At 44.7% G+C, this 18337-nt stretch overlaps 1 protein-coding gene across 1 annotated transcript; it reads left to right on the top strand.

Annotated features, from left to right (window-relative positions):
- Positions 1-5909: 5909 nt before the first annotated feature.
- rplp1 (ribosomal protein, large, P1) lies at positions 5910-12352 on the top strand. Its single transcript, XM_055633901.1, has 4 exons — positions 5910-6125; positions 9853-9927; positions 11589-11697; positions 12229-12352. The coding sequence occupies exons 1-4, from the start codon at positions 6054-6056 to the stop codon at positions 12306-12308; spliced, it is 336 nt and encodes a 111-aa protein (XP_055489876.1). The 5' UTR covers positions 5910-6053; the 3' UTR covers positions 12309-12352.
- Positions 12353-18337: the final 5985 nt, after the last annotated feature.

Here is an 18337-nt window from a genome sequence, read left to right as displayed (position 1 = left end):
AACTCATTTGAGGTACCATTTACTTCCTTGAAAAAATCTAGCCTGGAATAAACGTGACCGACCAGAAGTTTCTGACACATTCACCGGTTAAATACTGAGATATGGTCATATTTGGGGATTGGGAAACTCCATGTGTTTGTCAATATTTTCATATTCATGAGAAAATCCAGCATATGATGAGTTCTAGCAACATAAACATTGAGGTGATTTCATTCTGCAGCTTCCTGCACCTGAGTCAAGAGTCAGGAGAGTCATGAGTGTTTAACTTTCATATGTATCAGGAATGGAACAATCAGATACTTACTTGCTGCAGATTAGCAGGCCCATTAATACTAACAACAAATAAATATACAATCATAAATAGTTTCATTTTTTTAATTTAGAGATACAGCACGGCCCACCGAGTCTGCACTGATCAGCGATCCCCGCACTTGAACACTATCGTACACACACTAGGGACAGTTTGCATTTATACCAAGCCAATTAACCTACAAACCTGTACATCTTTTAAGTGTGGGAGGAAACCAAAGATCTCAGAGAAAACCCATGCGGGTCACGGGGAGAACATACATACTCCGTACAGACAGCACCCGTAGTCAGGATCGAACCCGGGTCTTTGCAACTGCAACAAGGCAGCAACTCTATGGCTGAGCAACCGTGCCACCCAAATAATACAATAAACTATTCGTACTATTAGGTAAAAAGGCCATAAAAGTACCTAGTGCAACCAAAACATAGTACATTGTTGCTGAGCTAGGGGTGTAGTTGTATTTTTTGTATTCAATTTTAAAGAATTAGGTTTAAATTATAATTTAAATGGGTGATATAACAACATAGGTTAGAAATTGTGATATCAATAGATTACTTTGATGTTAATCTTCATTTAATGTGGGGCTGAGGCATTATAAAATGATTGAATTTAGTCTCTAGGTTTTTTTTTAAAGATAGTAATATTCAGATGTGGCTTTTAGTACAGGCATCAATGATCGCGATATCAGTTCATTTTCTTTATCTTCTTATTTGTTTTTCAATTTTGAACTCCAGCCAAGACCTTATTTGATAAATTGCTTCTTTAAGTTACTGTTTCTGATTTAACTCCATGCACTGTAGCCTAGAGATTATCGCTAGTATTACTGTAATTTTGTTAAACTTGGAATATTACACAAACTATCAGGAGGATTTTGCTATTTAGTCATAAAATATAAAATAAATTAATTTCCAGTTCCCATCCCATCCCATAAAATAAATAAAAAAGCAGTAACTTGCAGATTCCTGCAAATACATCAGAAAGAGTAATTTCCCTTATTGGACCAAGGATTCATTTGAAGCTGAAGAAGGGTCTCGACCTGAAACGTCACCCATTCCTTCTCTCCAGAGATGCTGCTTGTCCCGCTGAGTTACTCCAGCTTTTTGTGTTTATCTTAGGATTCATTTTCATAGTCACTGAAATATATCAGTAACAGCCATATGCTGCTCATAGTCCATCCATTGTCAGAGCCTGTGATTTCCTGCCATTTGTCCACAAGTAGTTCACACTGTATTTCTAGATTATAACCTACATAAATTAGCAACCATTTCCATTTTAAATATCACAACGTGACCTACGGCCGAAAGACTGGCTGCGTGGCTGTTAACATGAGATCGGGTTAAATTGGTGTTTTGAGGTAGATTCCCGTGGAAACAGGTAAGGGGTTGGTCCAAAAATCGCACCATCAGTGTTACAAAGTTTACTCATTTGTCACAAAGTGAAGGTTAGCATTATATTGGATCGACCCCATCAAATATATGTTACATTAAAAACTAAACTATGGTAACAATGTACATTATTCATGTCTAAAGCTCGCACTTCTGCATCAGTGTAGATATGTATACACTACACTTTATTGCACTAATATAGAATGAAAGTATGAAAAAATATCTTGGCGTGTGTTCATTGATATTTTATTCACAGTATTAGGATTTCATTGAGGGAGAGAGAGGTTGAAAGAAAGAAAGAAAGTAAAAGGTTGCTCAACAAATAATTAGAGATCACAAGAAGGAAACTGGAGAAATATATACAGTATGTGTGTGATATAATTATATATATCTATAATTACATTATATACATCTATAATCACTTTATGGCATGTACATCATGAGAAATAAGATAGATAAAAACAGCAATACAAGGAAAATTGCAGAAAAAGAGGGGGGTGGGGAGGAAGGATGAGAGGGAAATGGGAAGAAAGACAGATTAAGCAAGGAGGAACATTTAAAAAGAAATCAACAAAATTATGAATTTGGTAGATGAGCTCTATCACACACACACATACTGTTCCCCGGAACACTGATTACCAAAGATCGTAGAAGGGACTTATGCCTTCTAATGATATTAGTTAGCCATGCCCAATCTCTCCTTATAGCTCAGATAGTCAAGTCCTGGCAACATTTCGACTATCTGACATGCTCTGCTCTATGATCTTTGCTATGATCTTTGCTGATTACATTGCGAGAGGCATAACGGAAATGACGCACGTTCCACTCCGTTGCGTACTACACATTAGTCCATTGGATTTTGTAGGAGTGGTCTATCTTAGTCTCTTCTACGATCTTTGGTTTACATCGCAGCAACATGAACATTGACTTCTAAAATTTCAGGTAGTCCTTGCTTTCACCCTCCTTCCCCAGCTCTCTCACAGCCCACTGTCTCCGCCTCTTCCTTTCTTCTTCTCCCGCCCCCCACCCGCACATCAGTCTGAAGAAGGGTCTCGACCCGAAACGTTACCTATTCCTTCGCTCCATAGATGCTGCCTCACTCGCTGAGTTTCTCCAGCATTTTTGTCTACCTTTGATTTTTCCATCGTCTGTAATTCTTTCTTAAACATTGTGATTGTGATTTGTGTCTTTTTTTGTAAACCAGCATCTGCGGTTCCTTTTGGCTCCATTGAGTTCTATAACTTCAGGTAACTTGATTTCTCAGTCTACATCAGTCATGCATCTGTGATACTGGCCCATCTTGCTTAATAGAAACATAGAAAATAATGCAGGAGGAGGCCATTCAGCCCTTCGAGCCAGCACCGCCATTCATTGTGATCATGGCTGATCGTCTCCTATCAATAACCCGAGCCTGCCTTCTCCCCATATCCCTTGACTCCACTCTATTTAACTCTCTTATATCCATCCAGTGACTTGGCCTCCACTCCCCTCTGTGGCAGGGAATTCCATAAATTCACAACTCTCTGGGTGAAAACGTTTTTTCTCACCTCAGTCTTAAATGACCTCCCCTTTATTCTAAGACTGTGGCCCCTGGTTCTGGACTCGCCCAACATTGGGGACATTTTTCCTGCATCTAGCTTGTCCAGTCCTTTTATAATTTTATATGTTTCTATAAGATTCCCCCTCATCCTTCTAAACTCCAGTGAATACAAGCCTAGACTTTTCAATAATTCCTCATATGACAGTCCCGCCATCCCAGGGATCAATCTTGTGAACCTACGCTGCACTGCCTCAATCACAAGGATGTCCTTCCTCAAATTAGGAGACCAAAACTGTACACAATACTCCAGATGTGGTCTCATCAGAGCCGTATACAACTGCAGAAGAACCTCTTTACTCCTATACTGAAATCCTCTTGTTGTGAAGGCCAACATGCCATTAGCTTTTACACTGCCTGCTGTACATGTAAGCCAACTTTCAGTGACCGGTGTACAAGGACGCCCAGGTTTCACTGCCCCACCTATTTACCTAACCTAACCCCATTGAGATAATAATCTACCCCTTTGTTCTTGCTGCCAAAGTGGATAACCTCACATTTATCTATATTATACTGCATCTGCCACGCATCTGCCCAAACTCAACCTGTCCAGGTCACCTTGCAACCTCCTAACATCCTCTTCACAGTTCACACTGCCACCCAGCTATGTGTCATCCGCAAACTTGCTAATGTTGCTCCTAATTCCCTCTTCCAAATCATTAATATATATGGTAAACAGTTGTGGCCCAAACACCGAGCCTTGCGGCACTCCTCTCGCCACTGCCTGCCATTCCGTTCACTCCTACTCTTTGCTTCCGGTCTGCCAACCAATTTTCTATCCATGTCAACACCCTACCCCCAATAACATGTTTCCTTTTGTATTTCCTTCCCCTGGGAATGAAAGATACTGTATGCCCAGCCTGACGTGCCAAACATATCTAACAGCTCTGTGTTTCACAACTCAGTCTTTTTTTATGTTCTCATCCTCCAGGCCATTCCCACGGTCAACCCGGTTTTCCACCAATAATGGCATCATATGCCCCCTCCACAACCACTCTCTACAGTTTAATAATCATTTTATGCCTCCATTCTGGTTCTGACAAAAGGACTCAACCTGAAATGTTAGTATTTCTTGGAGGGGGGGGTGGGGGAGAAACCTGGCAGTTGGGGGGTGTGTGGAGAAACCTGGAGGTAAAACAGGGCAAAGCCTGGCGTGTGATAGGCTGAACACTTGGCCTCAGTCTGCCAAGGCTTATTGGATCTCTTGGTTGCCAACCATTTTAACTCCACTTCCCATTCCATACTGAACTTTTTGTCCTGGGCCGACCCCATTGCCAGAGTGAGGGCACTGGAGGAACACCTCATAGTCCTCATGGGTAGCTTACAACCCAACAGTATGAACATTTAATTCTCCAATTTTAGATAATTTTTACAATCACCTCCCCTTCCCTTTCCTACAGCCCCCCTCCCTGGTCTCACAACTATTTCTCTCCTCCCCCGCAATCCTTCCTCTGGCACCACAATTTGCAACTCTTCAAACCTTTTATTTCAAACGTTCGTGCCTTAATCCCAGCCCTTGTTTCAACCATCAGCCTATCAAAACGCCTTGCCACCTGTGGCCACCTATTACCCATCCATAACCTGACTGCAGAAGGGTACTGAACTGGAATATCACCTATTCATGTTACTCATCTAACATGTTACATCATGCCACATCTAACCCCCTCTTAAATATAGAGGCCAGTTCATTTGCTATATTTAAGAGGGGGTTAGATGTGGCCCTTGTGGCTAAAGGGATCAGGGGGTATGGAGAGAAGGCAGGTGCAGGATACTGAGTTGGATGATCAGCCATGATTATATTGAATGGCGGTGCAGGCTCGAAGGGCCGAATGGCCTACTCCTGCACCTATTTTCTGTTTACTCCAGAGCTGCTGCCTGATCCAATGAGTTACTTACACCACTTTCCGTCCTTAAGTAATAGCTGAATACAAGGGTTTTTTTGATAAGCAGATGATTGGAAAGGATCAAAGATGAAAATGCAAAAGGCGTGAGATACAAGGATTAAAGAGTTGCGAATTGTGAAGCCACAGAAGAAGGAAATGCTTGGAAAGTTGTCATCATAAAATTGCATCTTCTCTTTGTGTTGTTGGTCTGGACTTACAAATGTCTAGAATTTTATTTTCTGAATAAATTGTACGTCCCGTTTGTATTGTTGGTTCGCCTTATTTAAAAAAAATCACTGATAATTGACAAAACCGTTTAACCAGGTCTGAAGGATTTTATGCCTCCATTCTGGTTCTGACAAAAGGACTCAACCTGAAATGTTAGTATTTCACTGAAGGATCTTTGGTCTGAAGGGAGTCGACTCGAACCATCACCGTTCCTTCTCTCCACAAATGCTGCCTATCCCGCGGAGTTACTCCAGCGTCGTGTGTCTAACGTCCATTCAACCTACTCTCCCTCTCACTCTCCCTCTCTCCCACTATTTATTTTATTTTATTTTATTTCCCGCAGCTTCTCCTCTCCACGATCTTTCTTTTCCTTCCCGCCCTTTTTTAAATCCTGCGGCTGACCCGGAAGTAACGTCACACCCAAAGATCCCTTATGCTCCGCTATAGGATCGTTGGTCACACCGGAGGTGACGCAGCGGGCGCGGGTATAAAAGGGCCTGCCCGGGCCTACTCTGCCTCTTCCCGCCCGCCCGCCCGCACCAAAGATCCTACAGCACCGGGTTCCGAGGTGTTTGGTTCTTCCCACCGAAGCTAAGGTCGAGTTTTACCCGGCAACTAACACCGTCGAACCCCGCAATAAGCACCGCGCCATGGCATCCACGTCCGAGCTGGCGTGTATCTACAGCGCCCTGATACTGCACGACGACGAGGTCACCGTCACTGTGAGTGCGGGGCCGGGGCCGGGGCCGCCATTTCATGCAGGGATGGAGCTGGGCGCCATTTTAGGTCGGCCTGGCGGGGGTGAGGGGAGGGGAGGGGAGCGCACCCCCAGCGGGGACCGGGCCGCTGCTGAACCCCAATGGCCAGGCTACACCTGTTGTAGCGCTGGAGCTCTGTGTGAGGGGAGGGGAGGGCTACCCGGGCTCGGCGCTGGAGCTCTGTGTGGGGAGGGGCGGGGAGGGGAGGGGAGGGCTACACCTGTTGTAGCGCTGGAGCTCTGTGTGAGGGGAGGGGAGCGGGGACCGGGCCGCTGCTGAAACCCCAATGGCCAGGCTACACCTGTGGTAGCGCTGGAGCTCTGTGTGGGGAAGGGAGGGGAGCGCACCCCTAGCGGGGACCGGGCCGCTACTGAACCCCAATGTCCAGGCTACACCCTGGTACCCGGGCTCGGCGCTGGAGCCCTGTGTGGGGCGGGGAGGGGAGCGCACCCCCAGCGGGGACCGGGCCGCTGCTGAACCCCAATGTCCAGGCTACACCTGTAGTGCCCGGGCTCTGTGTGGGGCGGGGAGGGGAGGCGGTGGGGCCGAGGCCTCACACGTGGGGCTCCTCTGCCGTTACTTCACTCGGCCACTAATTAAAGTTGAATCTGAATCTCGTGTGAAGTAAAGCCGGAGCTCCTCCACCCCGCGGCCAGCGGGTTGTTTGGTGCGTGGCCGAGGATAAACATACAACCGGTGCAGGAGTAGGCCTTCAATATTGATAATGTTCGGTCATCCAGAATCAGTTGGTTCCTGCTTTCCCCCCATATCCCTAGATTCCGTTAGCGCCAAGAGCTCTCTCGAAAACATCCAGTGAATTTGCCTCCTCTGCCTTCTGTTCTGTGACAGATTTGCGCAGATTAACAACTCTGGGTGAAACGTTTTTCCTCATCTCCGTCTGAAATTAAACTCGCTGCCCCGCCATGGATCGGGAGGAGAATGAGGAGAGCAGGGGAGAGATAAGACTTTGCCTTCCATCACAGCGAGGAGGAGATGCGCTGTGATGGGTGTTTGTGTAAATTGTGTTGTGTCTTGGTTCTTTTTCGCGTGCGTATGACTGCAGAAACCAAATTTCGTAATGACAACAAATAAATTGTATTGGATTATGGAGCTGCACAGCAGGGAAACAGACCCTTTAAACTCTCCTGATGCATTTCATCGAAGGACAAGAGCTTGGAGACACGAGATGCTCGGCATTAAGTGGAGTACATGGTTTCCTGAATCGGGCAGAATCTCTGGAGAACATGGATAGGGGAATTTTCAGGGCACGATGCTTGTTTCAAACCACACATCTCTAGATTTTTATCCACATCAAACCTTGTATCCTTTACCTTCCGAAGAGTTTACCAGGGACTATATAAGCCCCACACAGACAGCACCCGTTGTCGGGATTTAACCCGGGTCTCCGGCGCTATATTTTGCTGTAAGGCAGCAACTCTTAACGCTACGCCACCGTGACTGACTTTGGAACAACTTCTCATCAAATCCACTTTGTCATGTATGCACTGCACAGTAAAATCCTTTTTGCGTAGCTCACACATGCACGGGTCTCCATATTTAGATGCCATTTACAAAAAGGAGAAGTGCACATGCTAGATGTACTTGAGCACCCCCTCCCTCCCCCCCCCCCCCCCCCCCCCCCCCCCCCCCCCCCCGGGTCCAGATAACCCCAGGCTGTTGTCGGGGCTCTGTTGCCCTCGCAGATGCTGTCTGGGCTGACTGCTTCCACAAGATTGTTGCTGTAGATTCCAGCATCAAGCATCTCTTGTTTTCATTTTCATGCAAAGGATGGTTGATAATAAATTGTGAAATGACATGGTAATCAAAAATCACAACAGAATCTCAATGAGCTGAGCAAGTGGGCTGAGGAGTGGCTAATGGATCTTAATGCGAGGTATTGTATTTTAAGAAGTCAACAGCGAATAGCAGGGCTCTGCAAAGTGTAGAGCAGAGGGATCTGTGAATACAGATACATTGTTCTCTGAAGTGGTGTCACAGGTTGATAGGGTGGTATAGAAGGCTTTTGGTAATTACCCTTCACCAGTAGGGCATAGATGCTGGGATGTGATACAGTTGTAGAAGACATTGCTGAGGCTGCATTTGGAGGACCATTCAGTTTTGGTCAAGAGTGCAGAGAAGATTAATGGACTTGATGGTCTGAGCAACAGAGAGAAGTTGGACAGGCTAGGACTTTAGTCCTTGGAATGCAGGAGACTAATGGGCACGTCCCATTTAGGCAACTGCCAGGGACTAATTTTAATAGTTTTCACCTACACCACCTGGCGATAACCTACGACAACACCTATGTCAGCAAAAATTGCTGTTGAAAAATTTTCAACGAGTTGCCAATTTTGCAGCAGTGGCTTGTAGTCACCCAAAAAAATCGCCTAAGTGGGACAGGCCCATTAAGGGTGAGGTGTATAAAATCATGATGTGAATAGATGGGTTAAATGCACAGGAAGACTCAAAATGCTGGAGTAACTTAGCGGGACTGCATCTCTGGAGAGAAAGAATGGCCAACGTTTCGGTCGACCCTTCAGACTGAATGCACAGTGTCTTATACCCAGCGCAGGGAAGTCAAGAATCGGGTTTAAGGTGAGAGGGTCAGGATTTTCACACTTGTATGTGGAATGAGCTGCCGCGGGGGGGGGGTTGCAATAAGTATTAGAACAGCAAAGAAGATACTTCGACAGGTAAATGGATCAGAGGGATATAGGTCAAATGTGGGCAAATGGGATGAGCTTAGATGGGGCATCATAGTTGGCATAGACATGTGGTCTGTTTCTTTGTTGTAGGATTCTAGATGTATAATCGGGGCTCGAAATTAACGGTTGCCAATGGCCACCGGGCAACCTAAAGTCGCGTCATTTTGCCCGGTTTGGCAAGCGAAGGAAAGCCTGGCTGATGGATGCAAACTGCCGGCGTTTCTCAGAGAGCTCCTGCCTTATCCTTGTTCCCTGCCTTGCCCTGTGGAGTTGCTGCTTGTTTGTGAACCAGCGGATTGGCGCTCGACACCTGCTGCAAATTGTTCTGTTGCTGCTGTTCCCTTAAAGGGCCTGTCCCACTTTGCGATTTATTTCGGCGACTGCGGAGCATCAGTGACGGTTTTAAAGGCACTGACACCCCCGCTGAAAAAAATCGCAAAGTGGGACAGGCTCTTTAAGGGAACAATTTGCAGCAGTGTTGAGCACCTGAGCCCCTTCTTCCCTTACCCCCCCTCTTCCTCCCTTCTCCCCACTCCATTCTTCTTCCCCTTCTCCATTCCCCTCACACCCCCTTCTCCCGCTTCCCCGATGCCCCCCATTTGTGGACCTGCGATTTTCGATCCTCCGCACACGCTAGGGACAATTTATACAAATCTTTGAAGTGCGGGAGATAACCCTACCTAGGTTGATCAGCTTGGTATTTATAAATTGTCCCTAGCATGTGTGGGATAGCGTGGGGATTAAGTGAGAGCCCTGATAATCCACTGCCTGAGGTGGTGGTGTAGAGAAGGAGAAATCCTTCCTCCCATTTCTTTTATGAAAGAATAGCTGTATTTGTAAAATAATCGCAGGCTTGTGCACTTAAGTCAGTGACATATCCACTTTTTTTAAACTTACAGTAATTTTCTGATTATGAAGTCCCCTAACCTTGAACTGTTTGTACTTCATTAGTGATTTGGCTCTAATATTTTATTGTTCCTTTTCAGGAAGACAAACTTAATGCCCTCATCAGGACAGCTGGAGTTACTGTTGAGCCTTTTTGGCCCAATCTCTTTGCTAAGGTAATATTAACATTTGCTAGTTTGTTCTATCAGCTATAGCAGTTAAATCAAAAAAAAATTCTGAATTACACCCTACACCATAATTGTTGATTCTTTAGTCCCTGTCATGAATTGATTATTTGCTTAAGACAACAATCACGATGTTTTTAAATACTGTCCTCTACTCCCAATTCATCCGTCTATGCCGCATCTGCGTCTAGGATGAGGCTTTCCACATCAGGTCATCGGAGATGTCCTCATTGTTTAGGGAACGGGGGGTTCCCGTCTTCCATTATAGATGAGGCTCTCGATATCCCGCAGCTCCGCTCTTGCTCCCTCTTCCCCCATTCGTAACAAGGACAGAGTCCCCCTTGTCTTCACCTTCCACCCCATCAGCCGTCCAATACAGCATACGATCCTCCAACATTTTTGCCATCTCCAACGAGATCCCTCTACTGGCCGCATCTTCCCATCTCCACATTTTCTGCGTTCCGCAACTCCCTGGTCAACTCGTTCCTTCCCACCCAAGGGGAGGTACTTTCCCCTGCAACCGCTGGATATGCAGCACCTGTCCCTTTACTGCGCCATCGACTCAATCCAAGGACCCTGACAATCTTTTCAGGTTCACTTGAACCTCTACTGTATCCACTGTTCCAGGTGTCAACTCCGGTATATCGGCGAGACCAAGCGCAGGCTCTGCGATCGTTTCACTGAACACCTCCGCTCAGCCTGCCTTAACCAACCTGATCTCTCGGTTGCTCAGCACCGTAACTCCCCCTCCCATTCCCGATCTGACTTTTCTGTTCTGGGCCTCCTGCATTGTCCACTGTTTGTTTTTATTTTAACACTTAGCGAAATGTTACTCAAAATTATTTTAACTTGACAGACCAGATCAGCCAACATTATCTTGTTATCTTATAGTGGTTTCTAAAGTGTTTTCAACTAGGTCACCACAAACTTGCAAGATATTTGTTCTGACCCATCTCAGTAGTCTCCAACTCTTTGTACAATGACACTCATTGCTATTATCTTTGTTCAAAGTTTTGGTCATCTGCCTTAATCTTTGTGGTTGTATGATTCATTGATGGCGCTGATTCATGCCCAGAACCATAGTCTGGATCTTGTGCAATATACATCACTAGAAAATTGGAAATGTGAATTAAACCAAAACAGGCAATCTTCAATTTTAAAAAAAGTTGTTCGTTGTGGAGATAAGAAACTGCAGATAGAAACAAAGTGCTGGAGTAACTCAGTGGGTCAGACAGAAAAAGAGATTGGTGACATTTTGAGTTGGCACCCTTTTACTGAAGAAGGGTCCCGATCTGAAATGTTACCAACCCATTTTCTCTAGTGATGCTGCCTGACCTGATGAGTTACTCTAGCACTTTGTGTCTATCTACAGTGTAATCCAGCATCTACAGATCCTGGATTACAATTTAAAAAAAAACTGTTGTAGTAACTGGTTCAGGCAGCATCTCTAGAGGACATAGATAGGCATAATTTCTGGTCGGGGCCCATCTTCAGATTCCTGACCTGAAACAACACATCCATTCCCTCCAGAGGTTTTGCCTGAGCAAGTTACTTCAGCACTTTGCGTAGTTTCCTGTTTTGTATTTGATGATAGATTTTATTTTAAGAAATATTGTGCCCTTGTTTCACTGGACTCGTGTAATGTTTTTCAGGCCTTGGCAAACATTGACATCAACAGTCTGATCTGCAATGTTGGTGGAGGTGGTGGTGGCGGCAGCGCTCCTGCTGTAGCTGCAGCTTCTTCCACTGTTGCTCCTGCTGGTGAGTACTTTAACCAACCACTTTGATGTAAGGTACACAAAAATGCTGGCGAAACTCAGTGGGTGCAGCAGCATCTATGGAGCGAAGGAAATGGGCAACGTTTCAGGCTGAAACCCTTTTTCAGACTGATGGGAGAGGGGGGGGGGGGAGAAGAAAGGAGGAGGAGGAGCCCGAGGGCTGAAGGAGAGCTGGGAAGGGGAGGAGACATCAAGGGCTAACAGAATTGTGAGAATTGCATGCAGACTCCGGAATATGAGGTGCTGTTCCTCCAATTTCCGGTGGTGCTCACTCTGGCAATGGAGGAGGCCCAGTACAAAGAGGTCGGATACGGAATGGGAGGGGGAGTTGAAGTGCTGAGCCACCGGGAGGTCAGGTTGGGTTTTTTAGAACTAATTTATTCCTTTGGTTTGGAGCCAGGGTGTGTTGCCTGCTTCTAACATGTTCAGCATTGATATAAATTGGGTGACATTTTATTTGTCCTTTGATAATGGCAGTTTGTATCAAGGAACTGAAGTTACTTTTCTCTTGCAGCGGAAGAGAAAAAGGAAGAGAAGAAACAAGAAGAATCTGAAGAGTCTGATGATGACATGGGCTTTGGTTTGTTTGATTAAAAAGTGCCATGAAAAATTTGTTAAAAATAAAAATATAAAAATTGCACCTGTATTTTTATTTTTGGGTTACAATAAATACAGTGGTGTCTGCAGTCCCAGGCATATGTATGGATCATTAAGAAAGTTGCCAAGTCTATGCGTGGTCTTGCTGATAGTCAGATTACATTGGGAACATTGGATGCTTTAGATGAGGTTAGAGGTGGGGCAGGTAAATCTTTTTCTCACTTGAAGGGTCCCTGACTGGAGGAGGTATAGGGACAAGTACAGGCACACCCAGGTGCAGGGAGAGCAGGCTGTGAAGAAAGCAAATGGCATGTGGGCATTCATAGTGAGAAGGTTTGAATTTAGGAGCAAGGAGGTCCTGGTGAGACTGCACCTGGACTATTATGTGCAGTTTTGGTCTCCTAATTTGAGGAAGGACATTCTTGCTATTGAGGAAGTGCAGCGTTGGTTCACCAGATTAATTCCCGGGATGGTGGAACTGACATGATGAAAGAATGGATCAACTGGGCTTGTATTCACTGGAACTTAGAAGGATGAGAGGCAATCTTGTAGAAACAAAACGCTTAACGGATTGGACAAGCTAAATGCAGGAAAAATGGTCCCGATTATTGGGGGAGTCCAGAACCAGGGGTCACAGTTTAAGAATAAGGGGTAGGCCATTTAGGACTGCGATGAGGAAAACCTTTATCACCCATTCAGATTCAACTTTATTGTCATTGTGCAGTGTACAGTACAGAGCCAACAAAGTGCAATAATAGAGTTGTGAATCTGCAAATTGTTGCCAGTGGAGGCCAATTCACTATTATGTTTTGAAGAGAGTTAGATATAGTTCTTAGGGCTAACGGAATCGAGGGATATGGGGGGAAAAGCAAAAACGGGGTAGTGATTTTGGATGATCAGATTGAATGACCCGAAGGGTTGAAAGGCCTGCTCCTATTTTCTATTGTGTCCTGTAATTGCAGGGAAAAGTACCTGAGGAGTTTCTGAGGGACTGGTCTCTGCAAGGTGGAAAAGGGTGTGAATGGGAAGATGGAAGTGGTAGATTGGAGGTAACATAAATGTTGGGGGATAATGTGCTGGATGCAGAGGCTAGTGGGATAAAAGGTGAGGACCGGGGGATCCTTATCCTGACTGGGGAGGGGAGCAGAATGGGAGAGAACCCGTACTTCTCGTTCCCCGACAGAACGAGAAAGGTTCCCCAATCCTCCCCTTTAATCCCACCAACTTCTGTATCCAGCACATTCTCTGTCACCTCCAAGATGATCCCACCATCAATGTCATCTTACCTCGCCCATCCCAGGTACATTGAATTCTTCAGTTCTAGCTACATGCACAAAATTCAACTTCCATCCCGCTTTTCTTTTATTCTCCTTTATGCCCCATCTGGACTCGTGTTGCGAGAAAACTAGAGCACCCAAAGAAAACTACAGACAGCACCTGTAGTCGGGATTGAACCTGGGTCTCTTGCGCTGTAAGGCTTCAACTCTACCATTATGCTTCCATTAATATGTTTATACCTCAGAATACATTAGTAACTTTCCAAATACAGATGTTATCTCCACTAGCCTAAATTTCCTTGCAGTTTTAAAGAGGCACAATATTTGCCAGCCCGGCACCTCCCCCCTATTTAATTTAATAAATCTCAGCCAGGGCACCTGTGATTTACTTTCCAGCATAGAAACACTCAAGTAACTTGGGTACAGGCAACATCTCGGGAGAGATGGAATGGGTGACATTTTGGGTCAAGACCCTCTCGACCTGAATTGTCACTAATTCCTTCTTTGCAGAGATGCTGCTTGCCCCACTTAGTTATTCCAGCATTTTGTGTCTATCTTCAGTGTAAATGAGCATCTGCAGTTCCTTGCTGCACATTTCCTCTTTTAGTGCAGTCAGCAATTTCCATGACTTCTCATGTCCTATAGGAGGAGCATTGTATCAATTTACCTGCCATCACCACTGCAACTGAACCAAGAAAAGAAAAAAAATATCAAGACACACACAATAGCAGAGTGCACCTCAGCCTCCTCGCCAAAGACTCGCATTTGCCCTCAAAACAGCCTCACCCAACATTGTTACAAAATTGAGGACACTTTCCTGAATAAAGTGCAGAACAACACAATAAATACTCCCATCAGCTAGAGTACAGTCCTTGCCTCCCTAGAGACTTTTGAATCGTCTTTAATTGGACGAAAGTTGTACCCTTATGCCCCTGTCCCACTTAGGATACCTGAACGGAAACCTCTGGAGACTTTGCGCCCCACCCAAGGTTTCCGTGAGGTTTTTGTCAGTCTCCCAACCTGCTTCCACTACCTGCAACCTCCGGCAACCACACGGAAACCTTGGGTGGGGCGCAAAGTCTCCAGAGGTTTCCGTTCAGGTTTCCTAAGTGGGACGGGCATAAATCCGCACTGAATGGCTTGATTGTAGTCGTGTAGTCTTCTTGGACTGGGTAGCACAAAAACAAAAGCTTTTCACTGTACCAGCGTCATTCTGGACAGTACACTTTCCTTTGGCCCCCACATCAGCAATATCACACGCTCTGCATACTTTCATCTCCGCAACATCTCCAGACTTCGCCCCTCCCTCTCCAAAGACAATACAAAAGTCCTCATCCACGCTCTGGTCACATCCCGCATCGATTACTGCAACGCCCTCCTCACTTGCACCTCCAATAAACTTCTTCATCGCCTCCAATGCATTCAGAACTCTGCAGCCCGGATCATCACCCGCACCAGATCATCGGACCACATCGCACCCATCCTCACTCAGCTCCACTGGCTCCCTGTGCACCACCGGATTAACTACAAGATTTTACTGCTGACCTTCAAAGCCCTACACCACCTTGCTCCCCAATACCTCTCTGACCTGCTGTTACCATACACTCCTTCCCGGTCACTTTGTTCCTCCTCAGCTGCAATTTTAACTGTCCCCACATTTAGACTCAGCACCGTGGGTGCCAGAGCCTTCAGCTGCTCTGCCCCACGTCTCTGGAACACTCTCCCACCTCCCATCCGTCACCTGGACACTATCGATCAATTCAAATCACAACTCAAAACACACCTGTTTAGATTAGCATACCCGACATAACTTCCACCATGTTCACCCTGATTTTAATGACTTAGAATGTTTCCTGTATTTTTTGTTTTTAATCAACTTGATTTTAATATTGATAAATGTATTGTGATTTTATGTCCTTGGGTGTCCAGAAAGGCACCAGCAAATAAAATGCATTATTATTATTATTATTATTACCTCAGTGTATATGACAACAAAACTAAAATCCGTGATGGATTCTTAGAGCAGCTTCTATTGGAGCCTACCAGGGAGAAGGCAATTCTGGATTTAGTGTTGTGTAATGAACCTGATTAGTAAGGGGCGACCGTGGCTAACAAGGGAAGTCAGGGACAGTATAAAAATTAAAGAGAAGGATAACATAGCAAAGATGAGCGGGAAGCCAGAGGATTGGGGAACTTAAAGAGCAACAGAAGATAACTAAAAAGGCAACACGGGGAGAAAAAATGAGGTACGAAGGTAAGCTAAGAGCAAAGTTGGACCCTTGAAGACTTTGGATACGTCTTCACCAAGGAAGACAAAAAGCAATCTCCCTGATGTACTAGTGGCCAAAGGATCTAGGGTGACGGAGGAACTGAAGGAAATTCACATTAGGCAGGAAATGGTGTTGGGTGGACTGATGGGACTGAAGGCTGATAAATCCCCAGGGCCTGATGGTTTGCATCTCAGGGTACTTAAGGAGGTGGCTCTAGAAATCATGGACGCATTGGTGATCATTTCCCAATGCTCTATAGATTCAGGATCAATTCCTGTGGATTGGAGGGTAGGTAATGTTATCCAAATTTGCAGATGACACAAAGCTGGGTGGCAGTGTGAGCTGCGAGGAGGATGCTATGAGGATGCAGGGTGACTTGGACAGGTTGGGTGAGTGGGCAGATGCAGTTTTGGTCTCCAAATTTGAGGAAGGAGATTCTTGCTATTGAGGGAGTGCAGCGTAGGTTCACTGGGTTAATTCCCGGGATGGTGGGACTGTCATATGTTGATAGAATGGAGCGGCTGGGCTTGTATACTCTGGAATTTAGGATGAGAGGGCATCTTATTGAAACATGTAAGATTATTTAGGGTTTGGACGCACTAGAGGCAAGAAACATGTTCCCGATGTTGGGGGAGTCCAGAACCAGGGGCCACACTTTAAGAATAAGAGGTTAGCCATTAGAACGGAGATGAGGGAAAACTTTTATACACAGAGGGTTGTGAATCTGTGGAATTCCCTGCCTCAGAGGGCAGTGGAGGCCAACTCTCTGGATGCTTTCAAGAGAGAGTATGATAGAGCTCTTAAAGATAGTGGAGTCAGGGGATATGGGGAGAAGGCAGGAACGGGTTACTGATTGTGGATGATCAGCCATGATCATAGTGAATGGCGGTGCTGGCTCGAAAGGCTGAATGGCCTACTCCTGCACCTATTAATGTCTATAAATAAGCAAAGGAAATAAATCTCATTACTTACGGTTGATAGTGGAACTATTTTGTGAAATTTAGCTCATCCTATCATATAAATTATTAAATATTGTAAAAATTGTAGATTATAAAACAAATCTTAAAATTCTGTTCAAGTTGCTTAGTAATAACACAAGATGGCGCGTGTGTCCTGTTGAGAGAAAAAAAATGAACAAGAAATAACAGAAGGCCATCCAACCCCTTGTACTTGCTCCACCCTTCAATAAGATCATCAATGATCTTTTACCTCAGCATCACTAACCTCATTTCCCTCAAAAGCCAATAAAAGTCTATTTCTCGATGTAGTGACTTGTCACTGTAAGGCAGCAACTGTAAGGTACAGGATTCCAAAGGGACTACTTCCTTGTGAAAAGTTTTCTTCTCATCTTACTCCTTTGGAGGGTAAGACAGACCCGAGACAAATGCATGCAATGATGGAACTCATGCAATGACACCGGATTTGGCTGAAGATCAAACTCCACAAGAATTGTGCACTTAAAAGATTTTTTTAAGAAAACGCACAGTCCTACCGGCTTTTTTCGCTTCAGATTACAGGTCTTGTCTCCTGAGTCCTCTCCAATGGCAGCACATTCTTCCTCAGGTGTGGGGCCAAAAGTAGTGGAAATATTCAACGTCAGGTAGCACCTGTAAAGAGAAGGAAGCACAGTGTTGCAGCAGTAGAGTTGCTGCCTTACAGTAAACAAGAGACCTGGGTTCAATGTTGGCGAGGTTGAACATCCTTTATCAGAACTGGGAAAAAGAGAAAATAATTTAAAATGACAATGAAGAGGAATGGAAAGAACAAATATCACTGAAACCAGGGTTGTTAAGTTGACAAACTTATTTTTTTCATTGGCCCAGAGAAAATAAACATAATTTTCTGCTGTATGTTATTCTATCTCTGCACAAATGTCAATACCCACATCACCATCTTCTTCATTAAAAAAGGATTTTCTTTTTTTAACATAACAATAGAATTCTTCCCATCTTATTCTTAAAACTCATTTCCTCAGTTACCAAGATGCAGCATCTGTTGCCTTTGAGTAGTTTCTAAACACAAAATCTAATTATAGTTTGTTAAATTTTGTATTACAAAATAATCATCGTTAGGGCTTTATCCCTAATGCTAATGTTAATAACAGCAAGTTCCTTTGTCTAGGACCGACCTAGATGGATGAGGGATGTTGATGGTTGTGCAGTGATAAGATATCATAATCATGGAGAATCAAATTCATTTTCAGATTCTACCATGCATTTTAATTTCACGTGTTACTGATTGTACAAGGACCTCTCAATTAAAACCAGTGATAGAAAGACTAATGTTTAAGACCTGACTGAGCCTGTTGTTGCAGGAAACATTCTAAACGGTGGAGTTATAATAATGCCTTTATGGAGGCTCTTTTTAATGAGCAATGTTTGTTTCTGTTAAATGTGATGCTTTTATTTACCCTTCACCTTAATCATGCCCATTAATTGATGGCACTGACCAATTTGAAAAATAGATTAAAAAAAATATG

This window comes from Leucoraja erinacea, chromosome 4 (genome assembly GCF_028641065.1).
Source record: "Leucoraja erinacea ecotype New England chromosome 4, Leri_hhj_1, whole genome shotgun sequence".
In the NCBI taxonomy this organism is placed as follows: Eukaryota; Metazoa; Chordata; class Chondrichthyes; order Rajiformes; family Rajidae; genus Leucoraja; species Leucoraja erinaceus.
This window is presented reverse-complemented; position numbering and strand designations above follow the sequence as displayed.

Excerpts from the sequence above, each read along its gene's own strand:
- rplp1 (XM_055633901.1), top strand. The coding sequence starts at position 6,054 with ATGGCATCCACGTCCGAGCTGGCGTGTATCTACAGCGCCCTGATACTG. Across the intron at positions 6,126-9,852 it reads ACGACGAGGTCACCGTCACT|GAAGACAAACTTAATGCCCT; the intron begins GTGAGTGCGGGG and ends GTTCCTTTTCAG. Across the intron at positions 11,698-12,228 it reads TTCCACTGTTGCTCCTGCTG|CGGAAGAGAAAAAGGAAGAG; the intron begins GTGAGTACTTTA and ends TTTCTCTTGCAG.